This window comes from Battus philenor, unplaced genomic scaffold, assembly GCF_028537555.1.
Source record: "Battus philenor isolate CCGP_79_NKW_IND1 unplaced genomic scaffold, ilBatPhil1.0.hap1 SCAF_23, whole genome shotgun sequence".
Classification (NCBI taxonomy): Eukaryota; Metazoa; Arthropoda; class Insecta; order Lepidoptera; family Papilionidae; genus Battus; species Battus philenor.
In genome coordinates, this window is record NW_027181686.1 from 5,157,420 (window position 1) to 5,179,496 (window position 22,077).

General features: G+C 32.7%; 1 protein-coding gene across 1 annotated transcript; it reads left to right on the top strand.

Moving 5' to 3' along the window:
* Window positions 1–1,610: 1,610 nt before the first annotated feature.
* On the top strand, window positions 1,611–17,842 carry LOC137924074 (lysosomal acid glucosylceramidase-like). Its single transcript, XM_068767394.1, has 12 exons — window positions 1,611–1,790; window positions 3,807–3,934; window positions 4,912–4,966; window positions 6,900–7,038; window positions 7,423–7,579; window positions 9,444–9,604; window positions 10,297–10,420; window positions 12,094–12,207; window positions 14,219–14,366; window positions 15,051–15,130; window positions 16,238–16,527; window positions 17,656–17,842. Exons 1-12 carry the CDS (start codon window positions 1,730–1,732, stop codon window positions 17,756–17,758), a joined length of 1,560 nt encoding a protein of 519 aa, XP_068623495.1. The 5' UTR covers window positions 1,611–1,729; the 3' UTR covers window positions 17,759–17,842.
* The last annotated feature ends 4,235 nt before the right edge of the window (window positions 17,843–22,077 follow it).

Here is a 22,077-nt window from a genome sequence, read left to right on the forward strand (position 1 = left end):
GAATTTTAAAAAAAAAAATCGATTGTATCCAACTTTTACTTATCGATGATTAAATTTTTCTTGACTTTCCGAACGTTGTTTTATTCTTTAGTCTATTTAATATTTTTCTAGATCGACAAGAGCTTTATGGATTATTTAATTTATTTCTTCCACAATCCTTTATAGATTAACTACGCCACTTGTAAAGTACAAGTCATTGTCAATTCAAATTAAAAATTAGGAAAAGAGACTTAAAAGAATAAGAAAAACGTCACAAATATAGTGTAGTAGATAGTGTATTACACTAGCAGCGTATAAGAAGTATGTATGTTATGTGTGGAGTACGTGTTTAATTAACGATCCCAGTTATATACAATATAAAGCATGCCGCGAACACTGCCTATATGTAGTATAAATCGTATACGAGGTGTTTTCAAAAACTATCGCGGATTTTTTATTTTTTGCGGGTTACGTATATTCGAATTTCGATTTTTTGTGGCTTAATGTTGGTACATATGTCTCTCAGTAATGCTGACAAGTTCGGCCATTTTGAAAGTTCAGTTATTTGTTGACAGCTGCTTTGCTTGCACGTGTTTTGGTTCGTCTTCGATTTTTACCTATTCAAAAAAATGGAAAAAAGAACCTGTATGAAAATTGGGGTGAAAAACGAAATTAAGTGCGCGGATGCATTCCTAATGTTGTCTGTGACGGAGAAGCTACTTTGCGGCTCAATAGCCACACGCGGCTATTTAAAGAATTATTTGTGGCTGTACCCGAGATTCCATTTCCTTTTTGTATTTTACTTAAAAAATATATTATCGTTCCACATGCATTTCAAATAGTTTTAAGTAATAAGTAGAAATAATTATTCACCAAATTTTGTATAATTATCAAGGGTAGTAAAATGTGTTTTATTCTGAATGGCATTTCCCTAATGTTTGTTAAAATATTTTAATACCTTTTCGGCATAATTTCTAAATACTAAATAGTTGTGGTTCATTAAACATTTGAAATTTTGAAAAATTCCTTTATTATATTACATTAATTACTTTTCATTATTCCCTAGAGTTTAGGGCGAATATTTAATGAAGTCTTCTCTAAAAATAAAATACATTGAATAAAAGGTATTTTCAAAACTAAAGATTATTTAATTGTATTAGTTACTGATAAAAGTCATAAAATAGCAAAATTTTTATGACTTTTATTAGTAAAATTTTATAATACAAAGAAATCATTTTATATATAGTAATATGGTGCTGCACTAGACGCTACACACTAATCGCACAACTGTTGACACGCAGACCAACGGCACGCGTTGAGCGAAGTCGGCTCCCTTCGAATAACCGTCTAGTTAGAATGAAAGATATGGAACCGCCACACAGTTTATTTCACACATCAGTCTTTCTTCTTAGTTTGGATAAAGGGATGCCCTCACCTTTTTCCTATATTGCCAAACGCAAAATAATCTGAAACATCAAAATATTACGTTGACATGTAAACAGGAGATGAAACGATCAAATTTCATCTTCAACCGTCGAGAAACTCAATTCGCTTTGAATTCTACAAAGGAAAAAAGGGATAGCTATATTTCTATAGTTCTTTCGCGAACAGTACTCAATGAGCTTTGACGGAATACACTTGTATCCATGATTCAGAACAGTGAATTTAAAACGCAGTGCGTTCTAAGAAATTTACTGTAAAATTATCTGTTTACTATTTAAAAGTTGATGTAAATTAAAAATCATTTACGATGAAACTGTTTGAAATAAGTTTTATTTTATTTACTTATCTTATTATTGTCGTCAACTCTGGTAAGTTTATCGTTTAGTTTTTAAATGTTTACAAAACAATCTATATACATCCTAAGACAATGAAACGATAAATACTAAAAACATGTTAATAGTGTTTATACATAACGTGTAAATGGAAATATTATTTATTTTAATCATATAATAACTACAAAACAATAAGACCCTTGCAATTTATTACAAGAATAGTTAAACTATTAATTGATTTTTATTTTTTTTAATGATATACATTGTTCATGGTTAATATCAAGGTTATATTGTATCGAAATTTTTAATTTAAACCATAAAATTTAAGTAGATGAAATAAATCGAAATAAAGCGTTGGTTTTCTTCATACGACTATATTGCCAATACTTCTTCCTTTTTTATATTTTTTAAAGATAACGTGGTAATGTACATATTTTACATATATATTTAATCACTATGTGAAAAGTGTGGTTCAGAAGTTCCAAGATAAGTTTTGTAGATAATTCACGTATTCACTACAAATAACTATTTAACTGAAATATAGATAGGTTTTTTATTGTATGCTCTAATAAAAATGCATAATCTCTAAATTGTATTAGCTTTAAACTGTAGCATGAACTAATTTCTTTCATTAGTTTTTTTGTTAATGATCATTTAAGTTCATAAATAAAAATTTCTGAGATAGCGTATTATAATGATTAAGGTCGAGTTTATTATAAACATGGATAAATGTGTATGCAAAATATTAACTTTCTTTAGTTCTATTGAGTTTTTAATTCGCTTCATTAATTTTTAAGAAATTAAACTTTTTATATTTTTTACTGTTGTCTGTAAAAATTTAAAGACGCATGTGGGCCAAACATGATAATTCAAAAAACCAGATGAATGTGCACAGATAATAAATGGAAATTTATTTTTATTAACTACTAACTAACATAACTTAAATGTTTTCTTTTTATTTTCGTTCTTCGAATATATCATCTTTTTCTATTCTAATTCCTCATGCTCTCCTTTGTAAGAAAGTTGCTCAGTGAAGCAATAGTTGCGTTATACTTTTTTATAAGTATTATATAAAAATAAAAATTTCTAGCCTTCAGAGGTAATGTTTATTAAAGCTATAGGTTAAAGAGCATGTACAAATTTATTTTTTATATATCATTATATTTATAATTGACATAGCCAAACAAAGTAATTTTATAGCTTACGTGATTTGCTTTGACTAAGAAGGAAATGTTGGGAATATTTAAACCCGCGAATATATAACTCTTTTTGACAGACAAGAAATATCTTCGTCCTAATTCTCGTGTCGTGTTTTCGATTGTCGTTAAAGTATATTTATTATATTTTCGAATGTAGCTTTTAAAAACTTGACAAATAATCATTATTTTCAAGATATTTGACGATTCTATGAAATCTCTCATTTGAAAATCTCCAGATAATATAAATTTACAATGATTACATCATTTATATAATAGTTATAGTTTAGTATGATTATAAATAACTTTTTATTTGCCTGTTATTTAATCTCACTATGTTTGAGGTGGCTTAGTTTTAATGATGCTTTTAACTTTTTTACATATTGTTGTCGAAACCGAAATGCTTTGCCTTAGGTTTGCGCGCTGCGAGTTGCGGGAGCGGCTTCGTTCTGACAATCAACCGTCAACGCTCGCGGCGGTTCCCACTCTTTTTCCCTCGACTTCCACCTCTTTGGTCTTTCCTAATACGTGGTCACAGAGCCTACGATAGCGTTGTAGCCTATATATTGTCCAAACTTTTAGGTTTAATTATTAAATTTGGTTGAAATTTTTCCTTCACAGTTCTCTTTCTTATCTAAGAATCTAAGTTTCGGTTAAACAGCTACTTTGGCTTTGGCAGTTTCTTCTTTTGGATTCGATGTAATTAGTCGCTTCCATGAAGTGACAGATCGCTAGGGCCCCCAAAATTGGATATTGCTTGAGGTTTTATCTGGATATGTGCTTTAGCATACCGGTTCGAAGTTATTCGAAATGCCCGATCGATCTAACGGTGGTTATGAGTACTTTCTGTTTGCAGACAACCCTTGCTTAGCGCGGCAAATCAAGGGACAGTCGGTGGTGTGCGTATGTAACCTCACTTACTGCGATGACATCACGAGGGTGAAACCATTCAAAGGTTCCTACGTGACTTACACATCCTCTGAGGTAATCTGTTACAAAGTTTATTTTAAATGTTTTCTCTATTACTTATAATATGTAAATAATATTGACAACTTGGCTAAAGGTGTTTGTTATAAAATAAATTCTTTCATATTTATTTTTAATCGAAATGGCAGATTTTTATTAAACATACAAAACAAATCATTCATCGTTTTGCCCATAGACGCCTACTGCAAGGCATAGACTTCCCATAAAATTACTTATTGGGGGATATACCATAATCGCCACGCATGGCAGGCGTGATGGTGATCGTAGTGTAGGATTATGGTATGTAGAGGACGTTGCTGCGCATTCTATGGAAATTCGCTTTCGAGCAATGGCGATCCTATATGCAGAAAGTGTGAATTATATAAAATTGTACTTCGAGAGTCAAACCCGCGGACTAAGGTCGAAAGTGACAGTCCTCATCGTTAGAATACCATTGCTCAGTTACATTATTAATATTAATGTTATTAAAGAATACAGTCTCCGCTTCGTATTATAATCAAAAATATAAATCAAAATATACCTTATTCAAACAAGCACTTTCGAATCGTCAATCAATCTTAAACGCCAGGAGCTCAGAAAGCAGTTCTATTGAAAAGAGCGGGCGAGAAATCCAACAGTTGCTCTTTTCTAATATATTATTTTTACAAAGAATCCATGACAATAATTAACTCCTTGAGTGAGCATCAAAAATATTTAATTCCACATATAAAAACTACTTTTTTCAATATGCTTCCAATATTGTGTTTAAATTTTTCCTTAATTAAAAATATATAATATAATAGTATAGTAAAGTTGATAAATAAATGCAATAAGTTGCATATTGATTAACAATTTATATGGTTGTAAAATGTAGGCGAAGAACATTTATTATTTTCGTATTGTATTATTTTCGTCTTTTCGTATTGTATTAATATACATAAAATGCTAACAAAATTTGTGAAGAGACTCATTACTTTTTTATCATTTTCTTACAGGCCGGTTCGAGATTCAAGAAGAATGTGGGAGAATTTCATAGCGTGAGCCTTAAACGTAAGTATTATTTTAAGTCAACTTTTTATTAACATGCTAATCTTAATTCGTTAATCCTCAATCCGTTCCAAAATCCGGTATCGATTCAGCTGAAATGTCTTCAGAGAAAAGGATTACACCTTTCTCCGAAAACCGAGTAGTACAATTAGTACAATACGTCAAGTGACGCATCTGACGTAGATTATTTTAAACTTATTATCTCGCGGATCCGCGAGCCCTGAGTCTGAAGAAGCTGTTAAAGCCAAAACGGCTAACAACGTCCAGCGCTAATAGATTATAACCCACAGTCAACTTTTTATTAACAACTAGTTGACTCCACAAATGTTCTTATCTATGAATAATCATAATAAAAGTTATTTTAATAACTGAACTGCATAACTATTGTTTCCCTCCTTAGTTTTATGTTTTTTTATTTAAACAGATGTACGTATAGTTTCATTTGCTGTCAACCAACGTATGGTAATCAGTGATTTCGGAAATAAGAAATAACGTTATGTGTTAAAAGGTTTTTTTTTTAATTCGGATATCTGCATATCAAAATTAATTATTGACTATTTCGTATCTACAGCAGACTTTTTATTACCAGAAAATATTGGCCATTCGTATTTCAAAATTAAAAATAAATTAATGTAACATATTTCAGTCATCACTTTATATAGGATGATTTGAAATAGGTTTTTAATAGGAGCTTAAAATTATCTTAATGACACAATGACACTAAATAAAATAGTTTTTTATTATTGTAGCTAACTGTATTATATAGTATATTTTACTATAAGATTTGGGATGCACGTATTTCACTATTTACTTCAAAGCCCACCCCCCTTTAAAGTTTTTAAATATATAAACAATCAACCTGTATATTACATTCTAATATTCGTAACGAAATTGGCAAAATAATAATTGTGATTTGATTTTTATGGTATATGGTATCAATTTGCTGTGTATTTCTGATTGGAATTGTTATTTATAGAAGTATGTTCGGATGAATGCAGGTACTCTTGAAACCATGAGGACACAATGCAGAATACTGATGGTATTATCATTAAAAAAAAACGGCTTCGGGAAAATCTAATTTGGGTCGTGTATGACGGGTGTCGCCATCGTCCAAGCATTCTAGATACGTTCATTGCCGGAGTTTCTTACGCAACTTCTTCAGCCAGCAGTAAGGCTTTCGAAGTAGTACTGAGGAGTATTTCAGGAGTAGCATGAACAACGAATACCCTGGATCAGACTAAGCCGAATAGCACAGAACGTAACGTAACTTTTTTTTGTTCCCGGGGACTGTGGGAACCAGTTAAATTTTAGGCAGTTATTTTCCTCGTTAGAGTACCTTGAACATCCAGAAGATCTCCCCAAAACCAAAAAAGGAAATTTCGTTGTATTTTTCATTTTGATGCCTCTCCCACATAAATTGTATTATAATTTCTTTGCCGACTTCTTAAAATCACACTTTTGTGAAAGTGGTAATTTGATTTAGGCTTGCGTTTTATAATTACTTATAAATGTTGCCCGATTTTTTCGGCTCAATCTTGTTTGAGATTGCAGAGCGCCGAGGGTGCTCAGACTTACTACTAGTCTAAGCACCCTCGACGCTTTGGCGCAGGTCTACACCTGAATGACAGAATTTATGTTTAGACCAGGGATGACCAAAACTCGTGGTTAAACATGCAACAAAAAAAATATATATTTAAATTGGCCGTTGATTAAAAAGGTTGCTCACCCCTGGTCTAGACCTAAACATAGTTGTTCAAGTCGAGGTCGGTCTGACCTTGGCGTAACGGGTCTACTAAAGTGGACAGTCTGTATTGTCACTCGACATCCGTTTAACATGCAAAAAGCCTTCAGTACCAGACAGTGTGAAGTAAAGCAAATAGTTTGTAAATCCAGAATGTAAAAATATCAACATTAAAATATTGAATGAATTTTTCAGCGAAGGGTTATTCTGCAACTTTGGTTTTAAACCCCAAGCAGAGATACCAGACGGTAGAGGGTTTCGGTGGAGCCGTCACAGACTCCGCCAGCATGAATTGGAAGAGTCTCCCTGAATCCATGCAACAGTCTCTAATCAAGTCAGTGGTATCTCTAATAATTTATATACTGTAACACCTAAATGTTAGCTTCAAATCTTAAAGTGGTCTAAGAACATCCAGAGCTGGTCCTGTATACCGAACCTATCTTGGTAAATTGAAGTTATTCAAAATATCATCATCATTAGTTCTGTGGCAAAACGTTCACTGCTGGACCAGGTATTCCAACATCAAAGATTTCCAATGGGAACAGATGGAAGCAGCATGAATCCAGAGTCTCCAAAAGATCTTAACAAGGTCAGCTGTTCACAATTAACAGTCCTGACTCTAAAATGTAAAGGTTCCTTTTACTTACTGTTTTATTACTAATAACAAAATAATTATGAATCACCTTCTAGAAACCCATTAAATCATTTGTTTCTTCAGTTCATATTTTAGTATCAAAGGACTCGAGTACAATATGTTACGCGTACCGATAGGAGGTTGTGACTTCTCCACACATCCTTATGCTTACAATGAACTACCAGAAAATGACGTCCAACTCTCAAATTATTCACTAACTCACGAAGATTATAAGTATAAAGTAAGTATAAACATTTTTATAGACTGAATGTTTAAAGTAAATTAGTGAGTCGTGTTCACATTGATCGGTTGACGTAACCCCTTCACTAACACATATTTTGACAATTTGAAAAATCAATAAATATCAGGTATTCGATGGCTCTATATTTTGACTTTAAATTAGAGAACCGTTTTTGAAAACGTTGTTTCAGTAGTCACTTCCTAGAATTACTTTTGAAGAATGCTCTCCACTAGTAACAGTATATAAATGTTTTTTTTTTTTAAGTAATTCTGGCGTCTAAACTATTCCTGGCCTGTGTCATAGTCGCCAGTTACTGACTGACATACATACTGCAAAATAGTGATGTTTAACAGTATTTTTTTTACTTTTTTAACTCTTTACTATTTTGAAGTTGTTGCGACTATGATTTTTGCTGTAAATTTTTCGCATATAGTATGTATTATGTTTATTGTTTTAATATATAATATATTTAATAAATAATTATGTACACTTTTTTGCACACCAAAACCCTATAGAAAAATAATTAAAAAGGAAATAGGACAAAATAACATTCGTAATAATAAAAAGAAAACAATTTATAATCAGGTTTAGGAGACAGTCTTATTGCTTGAGGCGATCTCTACCAGACATAAAGGAGAGGGCAGTTTTGGGTGTACATACTTTTGTAGAAAATATATATATATATATATATATGTGGTAATTTTATAAATAAGAATATCCAACACTACATGACTGTCTGTGCGAATTGAAAAAAAAATATTATTTTTTCCCGTATTATTCATACATGACCACTATCCACTGCGTGCGTTATAAAAAGAATGCCAGAAAAGCCTTATGAACAAACTCTGAGAACAGACCGCATCAAAGACAGTTTTTTTACGGAATCTTGAAATATTCTTAATACATCATAGCTATTCATTTTCAAGCTTTATTAAAAAAAAAAAATCACAGTATATCGCCTGTTATAGTGTAACTGGTTTTTAAGTTTCCTAAACGAATATAAATAAAAAAAAATTAAAATATATTTTACAAGTTTTGGTTTAATGGACAAAAACTAGCGTAATGATAACTAAGTGTGCGTCCATAGTGCGAGCCTAGCGCGGTTGCGACGACGGGCGCGAAGTATCAAACATATGAAACGCGCCTTTGCGTCCATATTGTAGTGACTAAGGCGGAAGCCTAGTGCGACGGGACTGGGCGAGACAGCGCGCCTAAGTTTCAAACCCTTCTGTCCGCGCGTTTTGGCCCCACTACGGGCCTAGTCAGCGAGCGACCCAAAGCGCGGGTGGCGGGGGTAACAAACCAATTCAGTCTTGTCGCTCGGCGTATGCGCGTCTGTTTGTTTTTTTTTGTCGTAAAATGGCGATAGATACTGAATCTTTTATATGTGCAATTCAATCTAAACCACCGATTTGGCAAAGCAAACAGCCATATTTTACTTAGTATGTAGTCAAAGGTTGACACGGGCATTCGAGTATACTGAAAGAATTTTGTAGGGTATAATCTCAATTCTTCATATAAGTTAACAAATTCACCAGTTATTGCTCTTTTTTTATTTATTTCGTGCACACCATCTCTAGTGTTCAACACCTCCCATCTCAGAATCGGACTGTCTAGTAAAAATAGCAAATCCTCGTCCATAATAGTTTACAACACCTGATGTACGTCAAACCGCTACAAGAGCTCGCGCCTTTACTGTGGCCACCGCACGCCACCGCTCGCCGCGCCCGCCTAGGCTCCAGTCACCGCGCTTTCAGTGTGGACGCACACTAAGATGTATACTCCGTATTGTTTTATCTTACAGAGATTAAAACAAAAGAGTAAATAATTTTATGAAAAATTAAAATAAATTTTATTCCTTTAGATACCGATGATTAGAGCAATTAATAGAGTGGCCACGTCGCCGGTGCACATTGTAGCTTCCACGTGGTCACCGCCAGTCTGGATGAAGACGAATCGCAATTTCTCCGGCATTAGCCATCTCAAACATGAATTTTTTCAAACATACGCTTTATATCATTACAAGTGAGTCCATTATTGTAACGATTGCTCCACTGACGGTGTTAATATAGCGTTTTTTAAATTAAACTTTTACATGTAAAATTAATTTAGTTAGTAAATTTTGTAAGTAAATTTATTTCAGGTTTTTTGAAGGATATCTATCAAAAACCCGAAATAGCGATGATAATAATGAGAGAATCGTAATTTGAATCTTCATTAGTTAAATCATCACTAAGTTGATGTTAAATAAGATAGCTTAACTAAACCACAGCCTTTCCCTGTAGAGTTAACAGAACTTACATCGCCCTTGACCCCTGGTTGCCTTCCATATATTGGTGGTACCGGACGTGATCTGTTGTGTACTAAAATTGGCAGGGTTCGAGGCGTACCATCAGTTCTTTGAATTGAAAACCGGCTAAGGGCTGAGAAGGGCTTTTTAGATCCACGAAGAAGGCTTTTTAGATTCGGGGTTGCTGATAAGGTGAAGAAATACGAGAGAGCTTGTAGAAGTGAGAGACCATGTTCCTATGCTGTAAGTCATCACTGGTAATTCATCAATAGTTGTAAACTTGGTGTTTTAAGGCAATGGGGTAAAGGGAGAGGAAGGGGTATGGTTTCGTAGTCACTATCCCTATTTTCTCAATAACCTAGTATTCTGGGAAACTATTTTTCAAAGATCTAATGTGTTTTTAATATCCAGTGGTATACTATTCCAGATTTATTGAGAAGTACGCCGGTGAAGGGATTAGCATTTGGGCAGTAACGACTACGAACGAGCCCTTAGATGGCTACTTAGGTATAGCTCCATTTAACTCGTTGGGCTGGACGGTTAAACACATGGTAATTATAAACTAGATTGATATGATGTTACATATTTTTTATAAATTACGAGCTGATCCCGCAAATGTTGTTTTGCCATGGATGTTATATCTAGGAAACATTAAAAAAACAAATAAAAAATAAGGGTCGATCGTAGAGGGATGAAAATTTACGGCTGTATGTATTTTTATATGCTGTATCATACGAATTTTGTCCAAAAAAAAATTAGGTGTGAACTACCCTTATCATTGACCCTGGCCGATATGCACGCTAAGATTCACGAAAATCGGTCGAGCCGTTACGGAGGAGTTCAATCACGCACACCGTGACATGAGAATTTTATATATTAGATTTTACATCTGCACGTAACGTAATTTTTGTTAGGTAATAAATAATTTCACGAGACAAAGTTATCATTAGCTTTACAAAACGATGTGCCGAATCAAATACCGGTAACCGGTTTGTTTTATGTGGGGCAAATGCTTTTGTACGATAATGAAACAATGACATGTTATATAGGACCGTCAATGTTCCTCCACCATTGTTAAATGGCGAGATCCGATAAAGTGTTCTGACGTCTTAGGGGAGAAAATATCTCCTCTTTTTACCCAAATAAAGGCTTTAGCATCTAATGCACGTGACTTTTCGTCTTCTCCGCTTAATGTGGGCAACAGACTCTCCGGAGTCCGTCATCCAAAGGAGACTAATAAAAGAGCGATTCCGATCTTTGATTTTGCCGCCAAACAAAATTCAGCCGTGGAGGTTGATTATCTATTTAACCAGGGCATCCGCTGTGTGATACCTCCTTTTAGTCGTGGAGAGAAGAGTACCAGCGCATCGTTATACCAACATTCCTTTTAAAATTCATTCGTTTCAATGTTTTGATTTATTTAGAGGTCTATTAAACATTTTTTTTGCTATTTTTCCATTTTTTTTTCTATAGTGGAACCTTTTTCATGCTTTGACAAAGATATGAAAAAAAATTACTTTATGGGTTGAGCCTTTTTCGAAAATTTTTTTTTATTTATATCGATAAGGACATTATATCTAATGGATTCAGGCATTGTTTTGCGGAAGTCCATCCTAAGTAAGAAAAGGACCAATATATAGCTACTTCCGCCATGCAGTAGTAGTCGTGCAATAAAGTGCACCGCCCGCTAGCCCGCTGATAAATACGGATGCGGCAAACAATGCGAATTATACAACTAACACCGTTAAATTACTCAATACGTGTTTCAACCCTCCACGGGACATCCTCAGGAGTAATGTTACACCGATTAGTGCCAAACAGATTCAGTGTTTGGCACTAATCGGCTACTGTTGCATGGCGGAAATAGCTATATATTGGTCCTTTTCTTACTAAGGACATTATAGTATCACAAGCAAAGTCACAGGGAGTTGCTGGGTGCGGGCATCACAAGACCCATCGTCGTGACGCTTTTTGAAGGAAGTCTATGTCTTGCCATGGGCGTCTATAGGCTGACACGATGATAATGTCTACCTACTTAATGTTTTTGATACAAATTCATTTATTTTTTTTGCCATCGTGAGAATAAAGAGTACGTTATCATTAGCCTCGTAATTAGACTCATTTAAATCAGAATAGACAATATAACTTAATATATTAATATAATTTTTGATTAGTGCCCGTTGTACATTTTCGTGTTAAAGAAATTTTCTTTTGCATTCAATAGGGCGATTGGATTGTGAACAATTTGGGGCCGACGATTCGTGAGTCAATGTTCAAGGACGTGAAAATACTGGCCGTCGACGACCAGCGCTTCACTATACCGTTTTGGTTTTACTTGGTGAGTAATTATATGATTTATACCTTTAATTTAACCACCAATCTTAGTTAAGACTTCAGTTACTATAGAGCTATCGAAAGGTTAGGCAATACATGCCCATATTGGAGACTACTGGACGAACAATGTAAAGGAGATCATATAAATCATAAATGTAAATAAACGTCAATTTTTCGTCAAATTATGTGAATTTAAAAGTGAATAAATTTTTAAAATTTTTATAGTACACTCACACAATAAAAAATGTGCAATGGGCGGTCTTACCACATGAGGCAATTTCTTTCAAACCACCATAATATGGAAACAGTAAAAATATAAATAATGGATAGTTAAAGTGTACAAAACACACATATAAGCAAACATATGTACATATATATATAGACATGTGTGTGTGTGTGTTTATGGTTATATGTTACATACATAGATAAAATAAAAATATAAGTATATGTGTGTGTATATATATGTTTGTTGTGTATATGTGTTGATATAGCAATAATTACGTCATTACGTCAACACGAAACTAGCCGATTGTCTCTTTCCAAAAGTCGATGTGCAATATTTATCGCCAAGTACTGTACTCGTTCTCTATTTTTTATAGCAAGCTAAGTTTTTGACTTGCTGTTTCAGTCTAACTAGTTTTTCTCGCACAATTCAAGATTATGTACGGATAAAAATATATTTTTAGTATAAACAAAGTACAGTAATACCCCGCTTTACGCGAGGGATACGTTCCAAAAAAAATCGCGTTAACTGAAATTCGCGTATAACGAGGTTTATGATTAATAATAGTCAAAAATTATTACAAAAAAATACAAATCATTTTAATCAATCATTTTAATTCTAGGAACACTTTATGCAACACATACTCTTATTTTTTACGGAAAAATACATCTATTGCCTTTTGGGTAACGTTTTGTTTACGTTCTTGTAAAATACGTTTATAACACCCAACACTGTTTTTAATTGTTTGACAGATGGTCAAGACACCATAGAGAAGTTGATGACTACAATATGTTTATATGCACTCTTTCGCATAATTCGAAGCATTTGAGCGCGAAATTTGCAATTCGCGTTATAGTTAAACCGCGTATAACGGGGTCGCGTAAAGCGTGGTATTACTGTATTGAAAAAATATGTCGCGTATGATTATAATAATTGTGTTAACCGATAGATGACCAAAGCCAGAGACCTCTTGTGACTTTGACTATGTATATTTTTATCATCGGTCCATGTAATTGGAGTCCACCTATTCACGCCGCGTCTATCCCCCATATAGATATAATATCATGTATTGTATTTTATGCTCATTACCCCCCCCCCCCCCACTCCTACACACATGCGCAGCCGAAAATGCACACACACTCATTGTTATTGTTTGTTTTATGTAATATGGATGAAAAAAATTATTACAAACAAACGTCAATGTGAACATTTTGTGATACCGGTCTGTAGTCTTTTGTAAAGATGATACCTTTTTTTAAAAAAAAATATATGTTGTTTAAATCGTTAAAGACAAGGAGACAGCTATGTTATGATAATTTACAGAGATTTGTATAGTATTGTAATATAGAAGTATTATTGGCACTTTGCCCCATTTACTGTTTCTTTGTTCCATCAGCATTAGTAGCCCAGCGGCAGGTGAATTGCGATAGTAGGTCGCGGGTTCCATTCCCGGTACTTTGTGCGTTAATTATTAGGTATTATCACTGCTCAAAAAGCAGTTTCCAGAGTATGGACAGCAGCCTCCTATGCGTACTATAATACCACACTGTGATCGCCTGCATACCAAGTATAAATAATTAAAACATTAAAATAATTATTTATAAATTGATAGAAATAAGGTTATGTAATATAGTACTAAGGATATGAAAATAATTAAGTAAAAAATGTAAGAAAAGCTTATTACCTGTACTTAACAAATAACCCGAAAGTGCTTTATTAAATTATATATATATACATATATATGTACACATATATTCATATAAATATACATAATGTTATTGTTTTATTTTAGATGATCAGAGAGAATCCTAAAGCGGTGGAATATATCGACGGCGTGGCCTTGCACTCTTATGCCGATAAAGTAGTGCCGGCCTACATTTTGGACTTGGTCTCCAAGACTAACCCGGATAAGTTCATGATTAGCACCGAATACTGTGAAGGTATATAAGACTGGCCAGTTATTAACACGTTCAGTATTATGAACGTATTTAATGTTCAATTGCTAAGTAATAAACCAATTATATGTATTTTAGATGGTTTTCAATCAGCTTAACTTCTAGCTTATTTTCAGCACTAAGTATCATAATTTCATATATTGCTTTTATATAAAAATTTGATATTATTTGAAATTTAAACTTCCCGTCATTATATCTCCGATCTCTCTCTGTGTGTGTTTATATAAACGGTTAGAGAGAGAGAGAGGAAAAGTATGTACGATGCATGTACGTACATTGGGTATTATTCGTAAGAGACGAAATGCTACTTGCTAAATACAGCAATAAAAAAATAATTGTTTCGTAACTAGTAGCCCACACTAGTGCAGACGTGCATAAACATAACTAAATATAATTAAACAGAAGATTAAAAAGTTTCTACATTAAATTCCTTAAATCGATCAGAATATGGACACGTTGTCTTATTTCTATTTGGCCTGTGTTAATTATGTTTTGACGGCAACCCACACAAGGTAGATTTTTGTTAAGGTAGCCGGAAGACCCAAGATACAGGCCGCTTTCTAACTGGTGGAGGACTTTGTCTGTATATTCTGATAAATATTATTATTTTTTTTCTGTTAATATTAAGATTATTTGCTGAAATGAAAATATAATTTCTCTCTACGCTAGGTAGTTTCCCATGGCAAACAAATAAAGTTGAACTCGGCTCATGGAAGAGAGCAGTCAGTTACACAACGGACATTTTAGAGGTAAGTTTGTAAAATAAGTCGGGATATCATTGGAAAACTATATTAAACATACTTTTACTGGAACATGACGATATGATAATAACGGTAAATGTTCCACGCATTCCAAGCAGTGCGTGTTTGTTTATCTTCAGACATCAGATTTACGTTTTCACCACAACAATTTATTTTGATTTCTCTTATCAATATATTTCTGCTGTGAAAAAAAATCTTTATATGTCAATTTACATTTTTAATTATATATTTCTGAAATTATTCAGAATAACTAAGTAATGAAAATTATATGCTGTATCATTTTTAAACGGCTTCGATTAACCCTTCTAAACCTTGTAATGAAAATAATAAACGAGAGTGATAAAATAGCTGTGATATTTGAGGTGTAAACTAAGTGTGATGTAGATAGTAAGAAAATAAGAATTAAGAATAAATAATTTATTAAATAAATGATAAATATGTAAAGTGTGTGGAACCCTGGATGGTAGACGAAGAAAGTGAGACGATATATGGAAGGAAAATATAGAATGGAATGAACGAATGAATGATATAGTGAACAAAATTAGAGGAATGAATGAAATATATCGAGAAGCATGTAAAACGAGTATGGAAATTTTGTATCACCTCAATAAGGAAGTATCACCACATTTGACATGTGCTTCAAGAAATAAACAATTTAATTTTTACCTTCCACCAATTAATTATAGACAAAACATTTTTTTTGTGCGGGCGCGCGAATAACTTTAACATTGTCAATAAGCAGCATGATATTATTAATTTTTCGAACATCATTTCTTCGAGAATGTGTTTGAGTATTATTTTTTTAAAATGGATTGTAATTAGCGATAGGAAATTCCGCTGCTTTAATTTCGCACCAAAAATTGTAGAAAAACATTTCGGTTGCAGTTTAAAGTTAAGTATTGTAACTTAGTACTATATGTGAAGACTTAATATTCGCTCTTTGATTAAAAACACTGTTTCTATTTATAATTACCTACAGCTTCCATATAAATATACCTTTTCAATTCTATTTTTAAACCTAAGTGATTCATGATCATTGTTTAAGTAATTTGCATGTCAAAGGTTGTTAATCTTAAATAATTACATATGTTCCAGGATCTCAACCACAACATGGTCGGATGGATCGATTGGAATCTATGTCTGGACATGCGCGGTGGACCGAACTGGGCTAATAATAACGTAGACTCGCCTATCATAGTGAACGCAGCAAGAAATGAGTTCTACAAGCAGCCCATGTTCTACGCGATGGGTCACTTCTCCAAGCTCATAAAGCGTGGTTCTCGACGGATCCACGTGCAACAGTTGAAATCGTTTTTCTCGTGGTCTATTAAACATGTCGCATTTTTAACGCCCAAAAGGACTGTCGTACTTGTTCTTTTAAACGAGTGAGTTATTTATTGATTTTACTTTTATTGGAAAAAAACGACATTTAGCAGAGACACATCGTTGGTACAACCGATAGCCATTGTGGCCAGAAGGTTCTCAAGTAACGAACAGGATCCGGTAGACGCGGCGTGAATAAACCCACCACTAGGTCTGTCAGCTGACATGATATTGATGATGAAAATACTAAAAATCGCTTCAAAGTTAAAAGAAACTTGAAGAATATTGAAGAGATAACTATAGTTTGTAATTCAAAACAGTCAACACTGCATAATAGGCGACACCTTAAAGACCAGAAGTAGTGATGAAAAAAAAAATAAACGATTCCCATTAAAAATGCAAAAATTTGGGCCTTCTGTACCCGTAGGATAACACATCTGATATTTTGAGTAAAACCGCCGTCTGTAGTTGTCGTAAAAGAACAGATACGTAAATAAACAGAATGAAAAATAACTTTCTTCGAGAAAATTGTCTATCCTCTGTAATTTGTAATTATTCTCCCTGGCATTCCAATTCTTAGAATATTGTCCAACGAAAGTCAATTTTCTGTCTTAACGTACTTTTCGATATCGAGCACTATCCACCACTTAACCTGCAGTCAGCAGGAGCAGGTGTCCCCCAAGGCTCTTGCTTCTCCCCCTTTGGTTCTCGCTTTTCACTAGCGATACCTTAAGGACCCCAAGATTAACTTGTCTCTTTTCACGGACGACACCGCGTTCTTCGAATCAGGAATAATCTCGTCTCTGCTGAAACGTCCAATCCGTGGCCTCTTGCCTACGAAAATGGTTAAGGAAGTGGAGAATTGATGTAAACCCTGACAAGAACGAAGCCGTACTCTTTTCTGGACTAGCAACTTCGGTTCCCGCTCACACTAACCGGGTCATCATAACCTTCTTCGGCCGTCCTATCCTTGGAAAAACGCGGTCCTTGGAGTCCTTTAGAACCTTCGCCTCCAAACTTAAGTGCAAAAAGCACCAACAAGTACAGCTTGCAGATGCCGGTTGCGCAAGCTTACGTCGAAGTTGTAAACGCCTCTTAGCTAACAGCTTTAATACTGTTAGTCAAGTTAACTTTAACGGATACAATAGAATGTTTTTATAAGTTTTCATGCTGATTCTTACTTATTTCAGGAGTCACGAAAAGAAAGTGAGGGTGATTTGTGGCAAGAAGGAAGCTTTGCTTGTATTGGAGGCGAAATCTATTACCACAATGGAATTCTACTGCGAACTATAGATCATGTAAATGTAGTAATATCAACTAAATAAAAAAATAATGATTATTTACCAATAATACTTTAATGTAACTGCAGAAAAGTGACCAAAGAAACTAACCATGAATTAAGTGAAAATTCAGTCCGTTTTCTTTAATAAGAAAAATGAGCAATGACATTTCTACTTCAATTATCTACAATAAATACATAATTGTACATTAGCTTTATGTTTAAATGAATACAGTTTGATTTTCATTTCTTTTTTTTTCCTTTACGTTGTTTCTGGTGAGTCTTATGTTTAATTATTTAATTCATTTTAATATGAAATTATAATCATCATGGTTTTGGACCGTTCGAAATAACATGTACCAACGCATTTGCCTGTTTATTTATGTCTAAATACTTCGACAGACAAACTTTACTGCCATAAGTCATTGATCTTTTGCAATCCGATGTAAAAAAAAATTGAAACAGGATATAATAGAGTCAACACTTTATTTAGCGTTTAAATATGAAATAAATGTATTAATTAAAGTTTAGCACAAAATGCTGATCGGTGCAGCTATGAAACTACAGTTTAAAATTGCAACGCGTCAACTGTCAAAAGTGTGAAATTCAGTCTTCTATATCTTATAAAGTATTACGAAAGTTTTAAAAGACGAATAAATCTATAAAATTGTTCTTACGTCATGTTGAGTAAAATAGTTATTTTTATTTATATGCACACATATATAGAAAGATTACAGATTAAAATAATACAAAATTTACTTAACTCATAGTATCTGCCAATGATAAAAAAAATCGACTGACTGGGTCATTAAAAACCTCTTTATTTTTATTTATTTTTTATACTTTTTATATGGACGTTTGCGTCGTGATGAATTTTACAGTTACCTAATTTTGAAGAACTATAATTGAATAACCACCATTATTTTAATATATAAATGCTTCTTCACTTGCCAAATCGATTAACTCCATAAAACAAGAAGTTAAGAAAAATGACGAAATATCATATGTTGCTTTTTTAAATTCTTATCGAATCAAAAATTCAAAAATACGATGTAGACTGTATTATTGCAAACGCATCTTTTATTTGATGACTTATAGAAAGCATGAGATAGAATATACTTGGAGTATTAGCTATTATTATTACAATTTTTTCGTGATTAGGGGAGTTAAACGATTTGGCAAGTGAAGCATCTATATTATCTTTTTCGAGTCTTTGAAAATAATACGTGAAAGAACGTGATCTCGGAATTTTACTTCGGAGGTCTTCTTTATATTTCTTTGATTTTATACACTCTATTAAAAATATTTTGCTTGGAAGTTTTTTGATATTAAAATTAAATAATGTCCAAAAATGGAGTTAATCAATTTAGGAATTGAAGCATTCCTATACCAGTTTATACAGTTCACACGTTCGCCATCATTTTTGGTCTAGACGTTGAGTTTATAACTGTAAATACAGTTCTTTCGTTTTTTAGCTTTTATTATGACGAAGGTTTGGGGTTCACTGGCTCTTTGATTATTAGCGTTTGTTTACATATCCATGCTTGACGTCACGTATTAACACGAATGATAACAGTGGCCAAACACAAACTAAATAAAATTTTGCTTGCGTGTCTTTCGTTACTTATAATTCAACTGTCATATCATAGTCTCTATATAATTTAGGTCCCGCTTAATTAGCCAATGTAAATATCTAGATATGCGCCATTTTGTACGAAAAATAAAGTATATTTTTAAATATTAAAACTTAAGGTAATTGAAAATAATTGGAATTATTTTGCTTTTCCTTGCTTACAATACTTTGACTTCTTTATTTGTGTATTTAATGTACGTATTATATATTTTGAACTACTTGACTTTAACATTCGTGTATTGTTTATGTATTTTATTATCATTTATATGTTATTTTCTCTAAATTTTTACACTAGTTAACTCATTTGCAGTTAAAAGTAGTTGGTTTTATATATTTAAATTTATATTCTTTTTTATCAACTGTCGGCGCATATTTTTTTAAATACATTTTCTTTCCGATCCAGCTAAAGGATTTCTTTAAGAACTCGTGATATTGGAAACGACCTCCAATTGTACTTCTTAATAGTTGTTTTATAACGTTTTTAAAATAAATCTGGCCCTGATTATACTTAAGGGCAGGATTTAAGTATAGGCTACAGTAGCCTTGGCCTAGGGCAGTAATTTTTGAAGGCCTGTTAAAATTACAGTAATGAATCGTTTTTGCAGATTTTTTTTTTTATAAACTAAGCACAACTATCAAAATTTAGTTTTGGTTTATGTTTATAAGTTAAGTGGTTTTAAATATACTAAAATAATCATTTCTCAACGCTTGCGGCGAAATGCTTTGGGACTATGTAATTGCGGCAAATTCGTAAATGCTGCTCTGTGTGATATAAATAGATAAACCAGACGGCGTTTCTGATAAAGCAAGTGACTAACAAGAGAATGACGTGTCACTTCATTCAATCTCAATCGAACACTTGAAGAGTGTTCAGGAAACAAGACGTTGACAATATTAGATAATAGCAGGAAGAATCCGTTACAAACGATGTTCGTCGAGTTCAGGGTTGACCAGTGACCACTGACGCACAGCTCGCCAGCGGTTTAATATTTTACTACATACTAGTCGTTGGACTGTTCCACATCCTTTTTGGTACAAATTACGATCTCGTAATTGATCTTAATTAAAATTGAATCTGGTTGCATGGCAGACTCGGCCGATAAGAGTTAATGTTATCAATTGAAGAATCCTTATACTACTATTTTATGGTTTTGATAACATTAAAGAGACGCACTAGTTTAGTGTACTCGTCTTCAGTTAACATATAAATATATATATATATATATATATATATATATATATATATATATATATATATATATATATATATATATATTTATATATTTATATATATATGTATATAACAGCGGGACCGAAAAGTGAAGTCGTTTCTGTCGACATATTTTAAAGAAAAACCGGTAGATTTTTACCGCCCGGGTTAGAAAATTTGTATACTAGATGGCAAAAAGTTGTTCATAATTAAGGTGAATATATTAGAAATAAATGATTAGAAATAAAAACTTGTTAAAATGTCATGTGAATTTAACTTTACAAAGTAACATTACTTTCCGATCCCCCTTATACTATCTGGCTAGTTATGCTGTTATTAACATAAAATGATTATAATTAACATAAAAATCTTGGTTCTACAAGCTCACTTCAGATGAAATTGTATAATACATTAGGGTAAAACTATTATACAAAACCATAAATTTATAAATATAAAGGGTGATTTCCTATAGGTGTAAAAACATTCTAAAGGTGAAAGCATAGGATATTTTTAATCTTTAACGTTTTTACCAATAACCAATCACCCGTATATAAATATATAATTATAAACACATAACAGTCTTTCGTTACAATTTGGATAAACAATAGGCTCTATTCGTAAATGGCTTTTGTAAATGACGACAAAAAAAATCACGAATTCTGGACTGTTATTATTTCATACAAACAATGAATCATCAAAGCATAATTTGTTTTTGTTTCCAAAAAGTAACTCTGTTATCTAGTACGCTTGAATATTACTCATCGGTCAAAGTGTTGCGGTTGCGGTTGCTTGACGATAGCTCTGAATCATACTTCCAAAGATGGTTTCCGCTAATAAAATGCAGTTACTCTTGGTATTATAGTTACAGCAATTTATTTTTATAAGCCGTAAATGCGATTATTCGAATAATTCTAATTAAAAAATTTATGCTCATCTGTTATTTTGTTTTATAAAGGTTGGAGATATTTTGCGTATTTCCTGTTATTTACTTAAGATGATAGTTCATTGAACTTGATGTCGACGAATTCTTAGGTCAAATATAAAAAAAAAACCTTTTCACCTATAGCTTGCTTTCTAAATGTTATTTAAATCTCATTGATTAATTTAAAATAATTTTCAGGATTAATGTATCAATTTTCTTTTTTTAGGTCTGACCGGTAAACCATAACCATAAAAAGCATGAATTACACAAATTGTTGTCATCGTGTTAAACCTGTCTTGCCTGTCACGTCTTTAAAGTTAAATAAAAATGTTATACCGTATCAATAATTGGCAATATTATTAACAACAAAACTTAGAAAAAACTTCATAAGGATATTATTACTACTTACTATTAATAAAATATATAAATAAAACAATGTATATAGTGAAATAAGTATACATTTAAGTATTTTGTACAACAACATTCTCTAAAACTAAATTATTTAGATTTTTACTAAAGGAATTATTATTTATTGTTTAATATGTATTTGTAGTTTCATTGAAACTTT